At 36.3% G+C, this 15,158-nt stretch overlaps 1 protein-coding gene and 1 pseudogene across 3 annotated transcripts in view; one reads left to right on the forward strand and one right to left on the reverse strand.

Annotated features, from left to right (window-relative positions):
- CHIC2 (cysteine rich hydrophobic domain 2) overlaps positions 1-15,158 on the forward strand; it is a 55,857-nt gene that overhangs the window by 22,969 nt on the left and 17,730 nt on the right. The window contains exons 2-3 of one of the 2 annotated variants that reach the window (XM_080673773.1): positions 4,270-4,324; positions 4,474-4,545. In XM_080673773.1, the coding sequence (XP_080529899.1) occupies positions 4,270-4,324; positions 4,474-4,545 (127 nt within the window). Of the gene's footprint in view, positions 1-4,269; positions 4,325-4,473; positions 4,630-15,158 lie in introns of both variants that reach the window. The other variant, XM_080673772.1, reaches the window with a different exon arrangement.
- On the reverse strand, positions 14,182-14,797 carry LOC308255747 (small nuclear ribonucleoprotein-associated protein B-like; annotated as a pseudogene). Its single transcript has one exon. The product of its transcript is annotated as a small nuclear ribonucleoprotein-associated protein B-like (transcript).

The following is a 15,158-nucleotide window of genomic DNA, read 5'->3' on the forward strand; positions in this document are numbered from 1 at the left end:
AAAATAGTTTATGTATTTTATCAATTCCAAGGTCATGAGTATTTTTTTTAAAAAAATGTATTTTTATTGATTTCGGAAAGAAAGGGAGAGGGAGAGATAGAAACATCAATGATGAGAGAGAATCATTGATTGGCTGCCTTCTGCTCGCCCCCCATTGGGGATTGAGCATGCAACCCAGGCATGTGCCCTTGACTGGAATTGAACCTGGGACCCTTCAGTCGACCGGCCGAGGCTCTATCCACTGAGCCAAATCAGCTAGGGCAGTCATGAGTATTTTAACCATGATTTAAGAAAAGGTCTTTTAGGCAATAATAATAGATGTAGTTATAGCACGTCATTTTCTTTCATACCAACTCTAAGAGATTGGTAATTAATAGGTATTGGATAATAAATAAAACAGTTGTTGGTAGCAGTTGGCCAATCCAAACTTCCTTTTTTTTTAATTTATTATCTCCCTCTTTCCTTCCACTTCTCTTCATCCACTTTTCCCTGTATATTTCCTTATTCCGCCTTTATTGCTTTTATATACCAAGGATACCTATTACAATTCATAGCCATTGTTTATGTCCACTAGTAACACTCAAAGCTAGGGGGAAAAAAGCCATCTATTAATATGGTTTAAAGTCAGTTTTTAAGATATGGGTGGTAGCTTATTTTTTCTTTTGTTTATGTAGTGCTGGATAACATTCAGCCCCCCCCTTTTTTTTAAATAAAGAAAGACTGTCTTTTCAAGGAAAACAACTTGTAGCATTTGTTTTCAATAATAAAATTTCAACTTTTCAGAGGGAAATTAGAATTTTGGAAAATTTGTATCTGCCACTGTGAGCTGGACAGCTTCCCAATATGTAAAGACCTTTCTGATGAGGTCAGTGATCATATTAATGAATGTGATGATTTCTATATCATAAAATAAAGTATGTCAGCATTTGACAAATGAATGAAGCTACAAAATCAGGTCTGGGTAAAAAAAAATTCACTCAAAATATATGCCAATAGATTTCAAATTTTAGCAGAGTATTAAAAGTTCATTGATAGACTTTCAGCTTCCTCCTTGCAAAACCATAAGAGACTGCCATCTGTCAGGTTTTGGTGTAGTTAGTAAATATATTTTTCAATGACATATCTGGCGAGGCCCAATTTTCTTCATCAACATCAACCAAAAGAGCATATCACAGATTGAATGCAGAAAGAGATGTGAGAATCCAGCTGTGTTCCATTGTCAGATGTTAAAAAGATATGTGAAAATGTAAGATACTTTCCTCACTAAAGATTTTTGTGTTGAAAAACAAGTATTTTGCATAAAAGTGTTATTTTTGTTAGCATATAATGGGCTATATAAAATTTATGAATAAAATTTTAAAATGTTTTAGATGTCTTAATTCTAATGTCTAATCCAAAATATCGGTAAATGTAAACCACATAAATTTGAAAGGTCATTGAGGTCCTCAAGAATTTAAAAAAGCGAAAAAAAAAAAAGAAAGAAATCTCTCAAAAAAAAAGAAAAAAAGAATTTAAAAAAGCAAAGAGGTACTGACACCAAACATTTAAATACCCCTGCCGCAGAGTACTATATTTCAAATGGAGATGAGGAAAGGGTACCTGATTATCATTGCCCATTCTGCCTGTAGTCATGAAGTATTTCACTTGAATATTCTATTGTTTAGAAATTTTTAAAAGGGAAAGCAAATTGCTGTTGGAATTTGTTGGGGAGACTCTAAGGCCACCAACAGCAGCATTTTCTTGACCGTTCTTTCAGGTATTCTTGTTTAGCTGGTGGAAACACAAGCAAGGGAGAATGGAAAATTATCAGCACCAAACCGAATTAATGGTTGCTGGAAAAGCTGAACACTCCCTTCTAGTGTGTGTGAATCATGTTACTGTTCATCTTTCCTGGGACATTACTTTGGGGGTGAGATGAAGGAAGAGGAAGAATTACTATCTGTTCTTAAGATACAACTTAACAAAATGTGTGAGAAAAGGAACTGAGTGCCAAAAGAATGTTCTTGAAATTACCAGTTCTTAACTTGGAAAAATTACTACTAGCCTGGCTTAAAGTTCTGCTTGCAGGAACAGCAGGGCAGTTAGCTCATAGTGCTCCCTGGGCAAAGCATCAACATTCAGCCACTCATCCAATGAGGAAGTATCCAGGCTCTGGAAAGAAAGGAAATTAGGCTTTAAACTCATACTGGACTGCTCTCTCCAACTTAGCATATTAATTGGCAAATTATAGGTATTCTCTGCTTTAATCACTGGAGATGTAAGGAGGACCTTTTTCTTTGGGAGACTTGGAGGTATCTGGTTGTTGCTTTTCTAGAAAATGTCAAAGACCAGTTGGAAGGAGATGGTTAATTAATTGCAATAATAAAACCTGGTTGAAACGGAAACTATCAATTGAAGGAGAAAACCTCCAGACCGAGGGAGATCATGTAAGAGAAGGAAGTTTATATTAAGAAGGTTGAATACGTAAACATTTGTTGAATGTTTCCTTAAGGGGAATAGATGAAAAGGAAGTAGGTTATCCTAGAGACCTCACTGAGAGCTATCAGCAAGCTCTTCACACCTCTTCCTCCTGGGAGGATCTTTAAGATTGAAAGTGGGTTATCTGGAGGCTTTTCCCAGTAGAATCACATTGCTCTGAGGCCCCTACATAGACAGAAAATAAGTTTAGCTCAATCGTCCAATCTTAGAAAGAGAATGGCGTTAGTGCCAGAATTACATTAAACAGTAATGGTTGCCAGTTTATGTTTAGTATGAAAAGAACTTGGGCTTGGACCTAGGTAATGGTATTGTAATCTTTTTTTGTAAATAGTATCCATTATTTTTAAAGATAGATTAATGTTATTTCAATGCTGCTATTAAATATTATATGAAAGTACTTAAGATGATAAAGAAATGGTCTCAGAACCCACTGTTTACAGGTAGGGAAGTCTAGATCATGATACAAACCACAGCCTGACCCACAGAAGTTTTTTAATTGACTTGCACAGTGTTTTAGAGATGGGAAAGTGCATAGAAATCTGGTTTTCCACCTCCTCTTGGAAAAAGAAAATCATACAGTCTGTCAAAAGTGGGTCTGCCTTCTAGATTGACAGTAATCTGCTGGATCTGGTCTCTCTTCCTTTGCCCTCCTCTTTTTTCCCCTCCCCACAGCTAGGCCCCATCATTCCTTATTGCCTTCACACAGCTCACCTTACTCATTTGATTTTTCTGTCCAGCTCTACTAGATGGTTGAATAAGAAATTCCTACTCTAGCCAGCTGTTTAATACAGAATCTCAGGGGTTCCTCTTACCAGCGCCAGCTACCCTATGTACAGTATTATCTATTTAAGGATTGTTAAGACAGTGAATCTTAAAGGTTCTCATCATAGGGAAAAAAATTTTTGTAACTGTGAGATGATATTAACTAAATTCATTTGGCAATCATTTAAAAATACACACATGTATCAAAGCATTGTGTTGTACACCTTAAATTAATATAATTTTATGTGTCAATTATCTCTCAATGAAATGAAAAGAATTTTGGCTCTAGGGTCCAACACAAATCATCATATTGAAGAATCTCAATATTTATTTCCAGGGTGATCTGCTATTGCCAATGTGTCTTAATATTTATTTTATTCTTATCTAATAACTTATGTGAAGAAGTAGTCATGTGCCCAGTCAATTCTCATGATCTTTTCAGACATTTAAACACTTAAGAATATTAAAATGCACTACTTGGGTTTCATTTCTTTGGGGGTATGGATAGCAAATGTCTTAACATTTGAAAGCTTAAATAGCCAGGCCAGCAACCACATTGTTCCAGGTGTTTTTGCATTCTCTGGCTGTAATAGTGTAGATCTCAGAAAGTGTTAACTAATCAGTTTGCATTTTTAGACATGTTACTGCTAATATTGAGTGTTAACAAATACTCTTGACCTAAAGAGTAATTAATAGAGATTTTAGCTTTGTTACTTAGTTGGAAGAACCTTCATAATTTTGACAAATTTGAACATTTAAACATTGTGTTGTTTTTCATTACATAATATTTGTTTCGCAAAGATAACCCCAAACAAGTTATTCTCAGCCTCTTATTATACAGAAGTTTTGATTCAGCTGCTTAAATTGCTTGTTACATTTCATAAATTGCTGATTAGGATGTTTTTGTGTCTCAATCTTCCGTGGTTATTCTGTATATGAAGCTGCTATTTACTTGACCCTTGATTAAGTTAAATGGTGTATTTTGTGCAGCAATGACATGCAATAACATTTTTCTCCTTTTTAAAATAGATTTGGACTGAGCAACAAATTTGAATCAGAATTCCCTTCTTCATTAACTGGAAAAGTGAGTGTCTGTTAATTATTTAGATATTATTTATACACTTCAAAATTAAAGTCTTTTCCTAACAAATTAGGAAAAAGATTTATACTAATGATGCATGTTTATTGACATTAATATTGCAGTGTTGTTATTTCTTAAATTTTTTTCTTTAGGTAGCTCCTGAAGAATTTAAAGCCAGCATCAACAGAGTTAACAGTTGTCTTAAGAAGAACCTTCCTGTTAATGTACGTTGGCTACTTTGTGGCTGCCTTTGTTGCTGCTGCACATTAGGTTGCAGTATGTGGCCAGTTATTTGTCTCAGTAAAAGAGTAAGTTGAATTATATATTTTAATATAAATTTAGAAGTAGACAAGCAAGTCTTGCATTTATCTGTTTTTATTTTTTTGTATTGAATGAGTCACCCTATCCTGAATACTATACAAAAATAATCTGATCCAGTAGAGGAGTGATTAATTAAATTATGGTATGCTCACATGCTGTTAATATTAAATAGCCATCTAAAATTACTTGAGAGTAGAATATAACATTCTGTGTATGTATATATTGATGGTGGCATAGGATAATGATCTAAAATGATGGATTCAGCTGTACCACTTATCTTTGTGGCCTTAGGCATGTTTCTTAACCTCTTTAAATTCTTGTTAACATATCTGTAAAATGGAAATATTCACCTAAAGCAGGGTTGTTGTAAGGATAAAATAAAATAGTATTTTTAAAGCTCTTAGCTAAGTAGCTCAAAGTAAGGGTCTAGTATTGATTAGTAGCATTTTTATTAATTTATAAGATACTTCCCATAAAAGAAATAAAATTATTACAATGCTTATTTATAATTGGTAAGATTATGGCAAATTCTGTTTTCTTTCTTTTATATTTTACAAGTTTCCTGTGATGAGTACATGATTCTGTAATCAGAAAATATTATCTAAAGTGTTGTAATTTGAGTGCTTATAATAAAATTGTCAAGATGTTGGTAGAGACATAAAAAACTAGTATCGATTGAATATATTACATTTTTATTAAAGTTTTTTAAAATTATGGTAATTATATGTATAAAAATTAAATACTGTTGAGTTGAAATTGAATGAATGTAATTGTGTGGCTACATTTCATTTTGTCTTCAAATGATAGGAAATACAGAAAAGCAAATTCTGTTTGTCCCTTGATTTTTGTTATGAAATAAGGTATATTTCTACTGAAAATATTTTTAAACTAGTACTTTTTATCGATAGGAAGGAGATGTCTATTTTCACCAGATCATCTTCAGACTGTAGAATATTTTGATTTTTAAACGTCTTAAATTTTTGGTTGTTATTAAATTCATAGTTGAATTTGTAGCTCTTGTAGTTTAGATCCCCTCTCTTCCAACTGTTTGGGTGTTTCTGTTGTTTAAATGACTACTGTATATCACTTGGTTTATACTTTTCTGTTATTTAACCCAAGAAATCATTGGAAATTTTTTGTTTGTTTTGTTTTTTTACTTTTTAAAAGTTTTTATTAGATTGATTGGGGTGAAATTGGTTAATAAAATTTTATAGGTTTCAAGTGTACAATTCTATAATACATCATCTATATATTGTGTGTTCACCACCCAAAGTCAAATTTTCTTCCATTACTATTTATCCCCCGCTTCATCCTCTTCTACTTCGCCCTGAAGTCTCCTTTCCCTCTGGTAATCACCTTACTGTTGTCTGTGTCTATAAGTTGACTTTTTCGTTTTTTGGTTTAATCTTTTCACTTTTTTCACGCAGCCCCCCAACCCCACCCCTCTGACAACTGTCAATCTGTTCTCTGTATCTGAGTCTGTTTATATTTTGTTTGTTTATTGTGTTCATTAGATTCCACGTGTAAGTGAAATAATATGGTATTTGTCTTTGACTGGCTTAGTTCAATTAGCATAATACTTTTCAGGTCCATTCATGCTGTCACAAAAGGTAAGATTTCCTTCCCTTTTACAGCTGAATGTTATTAAATTGTGTAAATGTTACACAGTTTTTTTATCCACTCATCATTTGATATCCTCTGTTTTTCACTTTTTAAATGAGTAAACAAGGTAATGCAATGTGTGCACAGTATAGGATTGAGAAAACAAAAAGTAAACTTCATATTCTCTACATGTTTTTAGCAACTTAAGATCATTTTTCAGATGTTTTCATTAAACTTTTTTTATTTGGGAATAAGGTAGATTGATATTTTCAGGCTTTTCCCATTGTTTCAGAAAGTATATTTCATTTGACATTGTAGTATTTAACTTGAGGTCTCTCTATATAGGTGGTTAGATGGAATGTTTATTTGATACATTTAATTTTATATGGACTATACTATCTAGTAAGCATAAAAAATTATGACTATTGCTTAAAAAAAAGCTGTGCATTTCTCTGTTCTGAGTGTCAACTATATAATCATGGAGAGGGTGACACTTCATGCATGTATGAAGGGTATTAGAGACCCTGAAAAAGGGGTGCTTTGTAAGATAAGAGCAGGGTAATTTACAGCATGGATTTTTAACCTTTTTTTTCCTCTTAATTCTCACCCAAGGATATTTTTAGAGAAAATGAAAGGGACAGGGAGAGACAGAGAGAGAGAACCATTGATGTGAGAGAGACATATCGATTGGTTGCCTCCCTCACATACCCTGACTAGGGTCAGGGATCGAGCCTGCAACAAAGGTACATGTCTTGACCAGAATTGAACCTGTGATCCTTCAGTTCGAGGGCTAATGCTCTAAACACTGAGTAAACCAGCTAGGGTGGTATTTTTAACCTTTTATTTGTCATGGACACCTATGGTAGTCTCCAGAAGCCTATGAACAATTTCTTAGAATAATGTTTTATTGGTATTTTACAAGATTTAATGTATTTTAAATGTATAAAATACGTAGGATTCTAAAGAGAGCCAATTATAAAACATACTAGTGGCCTAGTGCACGGATTTGTGCACAATGAAAGGAAATTAATTAGAAGAAATATTTTAATATCGCTATTAGCCCTTTTTTAATAATAGAGGTGTCAACCAAATTCACAATTGACAATGACAGATTGAAACACACGTGTGTTATTGACACCAGCGAGAGCTTTATATCTACAGATAAACTTGCTTAATTAGACCTGCTTTCTGATTTAACTAAACTTTTTCCAGCCCAGTGAAGCACCCCAACTTCTCTTTCAGGTAATTGTCAGCAACTCAGCAATAAATATCAACACAAAGCAGATCATTATTGTAGATCATGCAGGGAGAACAAAGAGTAAAATATTTAACTGCAGCAGTGTTTGACTATATTCTGTGCACTGAGAAAACCTGCAGTCATTTTCAAGGTCCACCATTTCTTACTTCTTTTTAGCTGGGTCAAGTTTCTAACCTTTTTAAATCTCCGTTTTCTGGCTAATGAAAAGAGGATTCCACTGAGTCTCCCATCTACCTACCCCAGGACTTCTGTGAGGATCAAATGAGATGAGGCATGGGAAAACGCTTCACAGACATTTGGTTAAAGTGTAAAATGTTTCCACCTGGCTATAAAGCAAGTTGTGTTCCTAGGATGAAGAAATTCCAAGGAGGCTAGTCGCTAGAGAGAGGAAGCCCGGCATTGCTATGTGATGTCATTACCTGGTGCCCACAGCCACCATTTCTGGGCTGCGTTGGGCTGTGGGCTGCATTTTGTGCCATGCGGTCTTGGCAGTGTCGGCCGTGATTTGGTGGGGTGTCGCTCCAGGGTGGTGGTGGGGCCTGGCTCCCACTTTGGGAAAGCCGAGTGTTACTTTGTTGGCGCTAGGTCTGCGGTGCCGTTTCTCTATAAATGGCCAGTGCGAGTCATGGCAGCTCCTTCATTGAGCGTTTTCCCCCTGGTGGTCATTGTGCATCATAGCGACTGGTCGGACGGTCGGACACTTGGCATATTAGCCTTTTATATATATATATATATAGGTAGTCATTAAAATACTAAAACCCCTCAACTATATGATTTACAAATGTTTCTTTATTAATGTATAAAAAATAAGAAAACAGGAAACAATAGAGAAAATCAGGACTAAAGCAAATAATCCACTCATATCATTCCTATTCAACATTTACTGGAAATCCTACTCAGTGAAAAACAGAGTAAAAGAAATAAAAGGTATGCAGATTACAAACCAAGAAATAAAACTGTCACTGTTTTCCAACAACATGGTTCTCTCTCTAGAAAATCCCATAAAAATCTACAGAAAAACCATTCCTGGGATTTAAAAATGTGAGTTTGAACAATTGGAAATAAAACATTTTAAAAATAGCATTAACAATAGCACCAAACACAAAGGAATATATGCATATAAAACTAACAAAATATGTGCATAATCTGTATGGTATGCAAAAACTACAAAACAATGGTAAAAAAAATAGAAGATGTAAGTAAATGGAGAGGTATGCCTTAACACATTTTTTATGTGTTGTTTTGTTTTATGTCTTCGAATACAATATATCTTGATAATAACATCTTTAAAATTTTTATATATTTTTTAGTACCTTTATTGAGGTGTAATTGGCATACAGTAAACTGCACATATTTAAAGTGTATCATTGGTAAGTTTGGTCACATGTTAGCACATACTACATGTATACATCAAGACAGTGAACCTGTTCAGTATATTTAAAAGTTTCCTTATTTCTCTTTGTAATCCACTTGTTTCTTCTAGGCAACTGTTGATCTGCTTTCTGGCACTTTAGTTTGCATTTTCCAGAATTCCGTGTAAATGGAATCATACAGTATGTATGTTTTTCTGTCTTCTTTTACTCATAATTATTTCGAGGTTCATCCATATTGTTGGATTAATAGTTCATTCCCTTTAAATGCTGAATAATACTCTATTGCCTAGATGTACCACATTTGAAGGACATTTGTGTTATTTCCTGCTTTGGTTTATATAAAGAAAGCTGCTATGAATATTCTTTTTGAGTCTTGCTGTAGACATATATCCTCTTTTCTTTTGAGTAAAAATTTCTAAGAATGGAGTGGCTTGACTGTATGATATATATCTGTTTAACTTTTCAAAAATGATGGTATTATTTTACACTATCAGCAGCAGTGTATGATAGTTTGTTGTGCTACATCCTTGTCAATATTTAGTTAATATTTTTGTTTCAATAATTCTAATATCATTATGGCTTTAATTTGCATTTTCCTAATTAGTGATATTGAGCATTTTTTCATGCTTATTTGGCATTTGTGTATCTTCTTTGGTGAAGTGTCTTCTAACTTTTTTTTAAATTTAATAAATATTTATTGTTCAGATTATTACAATTGTTCCTCTTTTTTTTCCCCCATAGCTCCCCTCCACCTGGTTCCCACCCCACCCTCTGCCCTTACCCCCCCACTGTCCTCATCCATAGGTGTACGATTTTTGTCCAGTCTCTTCCCGCACACCCCACATCCCTTTCCCCCCGAGAATTGTCAGTCCACTCCCTTTCTATGCCCCTGATCCTATTATATTCAGTTTAATTCTGTTCATCAGATTTTTTTATTCACTTGATTTTTAGATTCAGTTGTTGATAGATATGTATTTGTTGTTCATAATTTTTATCTTTACCTTTTTCTTCTTCTTCCTCTTCTTAAAGAATACTTTTCAGCATTTCATATAATACTGGTTTGGTGGTGATGAACTCCTTTAGCTTTTTCTTATCTGTGAAGCTCTTTATCTGACCTTCAATTCTGAATGATAGCTTTGCTGGGCAGAGTAATCTTGATTGTAGGTTCTTGCTATTCATCACTTTGAATATTTCTTGCCACTCCCATGTGGCCTGCATAGTTGCTGTTGAGAAATCAGCTGACAATCGTGTGCGTGCTCCCTTGTAGGTAACTAACTGTTTTTCTCTTGCTGCTTTTAATATTCTCTCTTTGTCTTTTGCTCTTGGCATTTTAATTATGATGTGTCTTGGTGTGGTCCTCTTTGGATTCCTTTTGTTTGGGGTTCTCTGTGCTTCCTGGACTTGTTAAGTCTATTTCTTTCACCAGGTGGGGGAAGTTTTCAGTCATTATTTCTTCAAATAGGTTTTCAGTATCTTGCTCTCTCTCTTCTTCTGGCACCCCCATAATTCTGATGTTGGTATGCTTGAAGTTGTCCCAGAGGCTTCTTCCACTATCTTCATATTTTTGGATTCTTTTTTCTTTTCTGGTTGGGTGTTTTTTGCTTCTTTGTATTTCAAATCTTTGACTTGATTCTTGTGATCCTCTAGTCTGCTGTTAGATGTCTGTATAATATTTTTTATTTCAGTCAGTATATGCTTAATTTCTAGGTCCCTTTTCATATCCTCGAGGATCTCACTAAATTTATCAGCCTTTTCTAGAAAATTCTTGAAAAACCTTATAACTGTGGTTTTGAACTCTATATCCAGTCGTTTGCTTTCCTCCATTTCTTTCATTTGTGACCTGTTTCTTTGTCTCTGCATTTTGGCTGCTTCCCTGAGTTGATAGAGTGGCTTTGTGTGCTAGATGTCCTATAGGGCCCAGTGGCTCAGCCTCCCCAGTTACCTGAGGTGGACACACTTGGTGCACCCCTTTGTGGGCTGTGTGCACAGTTTTGTTGTAGTTAAGCCTTGATTGTTGTTGGTATCAGTGGGAGGAATTGACCTCCAGGCCAATTGGCTGTGAGGATCAGCTGTGTCTACGCTGGGAGAACTTCTGTGCTGGAGACACCCTTATGAGACAAGACTTGCAAAAGCCTCTGTGCTCAGCTTGGATGGGGCGGAGTCTCAGGGCAGAGCAGACAACATTGTTTTCCTGTCAGCCCTGCCCTAATAGGCCCCTGTGTCTCAGTGTCCCGTGGTAATCGCTGCAAACACCTTTGAGAGAAAGCTGCCCTCGAGTTCCGCCTGCTGCCAGACAGTCCAGTTTCTCCCCGAATGAGTCTGGGTCCCCAGAGTCTCTCCTGGAACTGGAGTTCAGTGCAGTCGGGAGCTTTTGTCTCCCTCCTGCTTGAGAAAGCCAGCCACATACTCAGTTGCCCGCCCTCTCTGCACATGTGCGCGCCTCAGAACCTCTGCCTTCCATAGTTCCTCTGAGTTTCAGTGTGCTTTTCTCTTTCCTGACAGTCCAGTTTCACCCCGTATGAGTCTGGGTCCCCAGAGTCTCGCCTGGAACTGGAGTTCAGCGCAGTCGGGAGCTTTTGTCTCCCTCCCGCTTGAGAAAGCCAGCTCTGCACTCAGTTGCCAGTCCTCTCTGCGCGCACGTCTCAATATCTGCCTCCTGCAGCTCCTCTGAGTCTCAGTGTGCTTTTCTCTTTCCTTCTAGTTGTAGAATTTCCACTCAGCGAGCCTTCCTGTGGTTCTAGATGACGTCCGTTTTGTCTTTTAGTTGTAGTTTTGAAATGGTTGTGCGAGGCAGCAGTTTAGGTGTTTACCTATGCCGCCATCTTGGTTTCTCCGTGTCTTCTAACTTTTGCCCATGTTTTTATTTTATTGTTTTCTTGTTGTCGAGTTTTGAGAATTCTTTATGTATTCTGGTTACAGATTTATATTTTGCAAATATTTTTCCCAACCAGTGGTCTGTCTTTTCATCCCCTAACAGTCTTTTCAAGACCAGAAGTTTTTAATTTTAATTATATCCAATTTGTTCTTTTATGGATTATGCTGTTGGTGTAATACCTAATATGTCTCCCTAAGTCTATGAACAAAAATTTTTTTCGATGTTTTATATAGGAGTTTTATAGGTTTAAGTTTTACATTTAAGTCTATGATTAATTTGAGATAATTTTTTTGTATGGTGCAGTGTATGGATTGAAATTCTTTTTATTTGTTTTGCATTTAGATACCCAGTTGCTTCAGTAACATTTTTTATAAAGACTATTCTTTCTTCACTGAATTGCCTTTGGACCTTTGTTGGAAATCAGTTGTCAATATACTCTGAGTGGCCAGATTATTATGATCTCTGAACGCATAATAATCTGGCCACTCAGTGTATATCTTATATAATAAAAGGCTAATATGCAAATTGTCCCCTCGACCAGGAATTCCACCAGCAGGCAGGCTGGCCAACTGCCCGTGTTCCCTCCCCCTGGCCAGGCTGGCTGTACCCCACCCCTACACGAATTCATGCACCGGGCCTCTAATATATATAGACACACACTCAGTGGCCAGATTATTATGTGTTCAGAGATCATAATAATCTGGCCACTCAGTGTATGTATGCGTCTATTTCTTGGCTCTGTTCTGTTCTATTGATCTTTATGTGTATCTTGATGCTAATATCATACTGTCTTGAGTATTGTAGCTTTATAATTATGTTTTAAAATTGGGTAGTGCTAGTTCTTAAACTTTGTACTTCTTTTTTTTCAAAGTTGTTTTGCTTTTCTAGATTTTTTGTATTTCATAAGAATTTTAGAATTAGTCCATTTCTATGGAAAAATCTCTCTTGGGATTTTAGTTTGGATTGCATTGAATTTATGGATCTATTTGGGGAAATTGGCATCTTAAAAATACTTAATCTTCTGACCCATGAAACAGTATCTCTCCATTTTCTTAAGACTTTAAATATTTTTCTTAATAATGCTATGTAGTTTTAGTGTACATGTCTTGGATATATTTTTTCAGACTTACCTATAAGTATTTATGATGTTTATTTTATTATGGTATATGTTTAAAATTTTTCAATTATTTATTTTTCCTTGTTAGGGTATAATTTGCTAAACTCACCTTCTGGTTTCATTAACTTTTTGTAGACTCCTGAAATTCTTCATAGACAGTCATATCATCTGGAATGAAGACATTATTCTTTCATTCTAATCTGGATGCTTTCTGTAGTTTTTTTGTGTGTTTTACTACACTGACTAGACTCTCCAGAAAACATTGATTAGCAGTTGTAAGAAAAGATATCCTTGTCTTGCTCCTGATCTTGGGAATGCATCCACACTTTCATTATTCTGTATTATGTTAATTGTAGGGATTTTTAGATGTCTTTTTTCAGCTTGGGGAAATTTTATTTATTTTATTTTAGTAGTTTGTGGAGAGTTTTTATCAGTAATAGATGTTGACCTTCTTTATCTCCAGAAACATTTTTTCTCTGAAATCTTCTTTGTTAATAGTAATACAGTCATTCCAACAACATTCTTTTGATTAATGTTAGCATGGCATATTTCTTCCATTTCCATTTTTCCCCATGTGTATGCCTTTTATTTAAAGTTTATTTTTTTATAGGCAGTGTTGGGTTTTGCTTTTTTATTCAGTCTGACAATTTTTGCCTTTTAATTAAAGGGATTTTGGACTATTTACTGGAATTATTGATACAGCTACATTTAAGTATTTGTTTGCTTTTGTTTTCTTTTTTACCCTCATTAATTCTTAATTTTCATTTTCCCATCTTTTTATTTTTAAAAATAATTTATTGAGGTAAAATTCACGTAACAGAGAAGTAACCATGATAAAGTGGACAATTCATTGGCATATAGTACATTCACAGTGTTGTGCAACTGTTATCTCGTTCTAAAACAGTTCCATCAATCCAAACTAAAACCCCTTACCTATTAATCAGTTTCTTTTTATTATCCTCTCTCTCCAGCCCCTGGCTACCACTAATCTATGTTCAGACTATTATTTATCTACTTTTGGTATTTTATTTAATTTATTTATTTTTATCCTATTAAGAGTTTATTAAGAAATGTTGTTTCACAGGCCACACAAATAAAAGGACTATGTACAGGCTTTCAGGAAACAGGCAGGGAGCTGAGGAGGGCCTTGGTGGGTGCATTCCTGGGGGAGGGGGCCCTGTAAAGGAAACCAGACAATCTGGTGAGACTCCCAAGTACAGCAGTATAACAAACAAACAGGTCTGTGGTAGTGTGGCCCTGGTGAACCGGGACCACGCCTCTGTGGAGCTACTTCCGTAACTCTGTGGCCAAGGATCAAAGGAGGCCTTGCATTCCTGGAGCGGGTATGCCCATTGGAGTTCCTCGTCCAGAGGGATCTCCATTGGGGGACCCATGGGAGGCCTCATACCAGGAGGTGGGCCCATCATGCCTGGAGGGGGTGCCCCTTGGCTCATAGGTGGGGGAGGACCTCCATGGCTCAGTGGGTACTGGGTTGGGGCCCCTGCAATACTAGCTGTGGCAGCAGCTGCAACAGTGCCTCTTGCTTGTGGGGTCATCACCTGTTGGGATGGTCCACCAGCCCTACGAACTGGGGCATGGGAACACCAGCTGGGATTCCTCTGCCAGCCGCCCTGCTGACCCCCGGGCCCCCAGCAGTTCCAGCAAGTGGCACTCGGGCAATGCCAGTATCTTTGGGAGGAGGTCCCTCTACTGTCATTGAGACCAGGTTCTCCCCTCAAAGTAGCACCAGCCCGAGGAGTCGCTTCTCTTCTCTTTCAGCTTGTTTTGAGTTCTTTGGCTTCATCTTCTTGAATTCATCACAATCACATAGGATCAAATTCATGTGCTTGTTGAAAGCCTTGAAGGTGCCAATGAAGATACGACCGTCTTGCAGGATGCACCTCATCCTGTAATTGATGTGCTGCAGCATCTTGCTGCTCTTGCCCACCTCATGGTGGCGGTTCTGATGGCTTCGATTCCCACCAGATTCGCCTGCACCGAGGCCTGGCCCTCTTGTAGCCCGCTTTCAGCCACTACTACCAGCTGGATATTTTATATAAATGGAGCCATACATTATATACCTTTTGTGTCTGGCTTCTTTCATTTCGCATAATGCTTTTGAGGTTCATCCATGTTGTAGCATGTATCAATACTTCATTATTTTTTATGGCCGAATAATATTCCACTGTATGGATATACTATAGTTTGTTTATTCATCCATTAATGGGCTATTTCCATCCAAAGGTTGACTACTACTGCTATGAACATGGATGTATATGTATTCATTTGAT

Source organism: Plecotus auritus, assembly GCF_963455305.1.
Source record: "Plecotus auritus genome assembly, chromosome: 1".
Lineage (NCBI taxonomy): Eukaryota > Metazoa > Chordata > Mammalia > Chiroptera > Vespertilionidae > Plecotus > Plecotus auritus.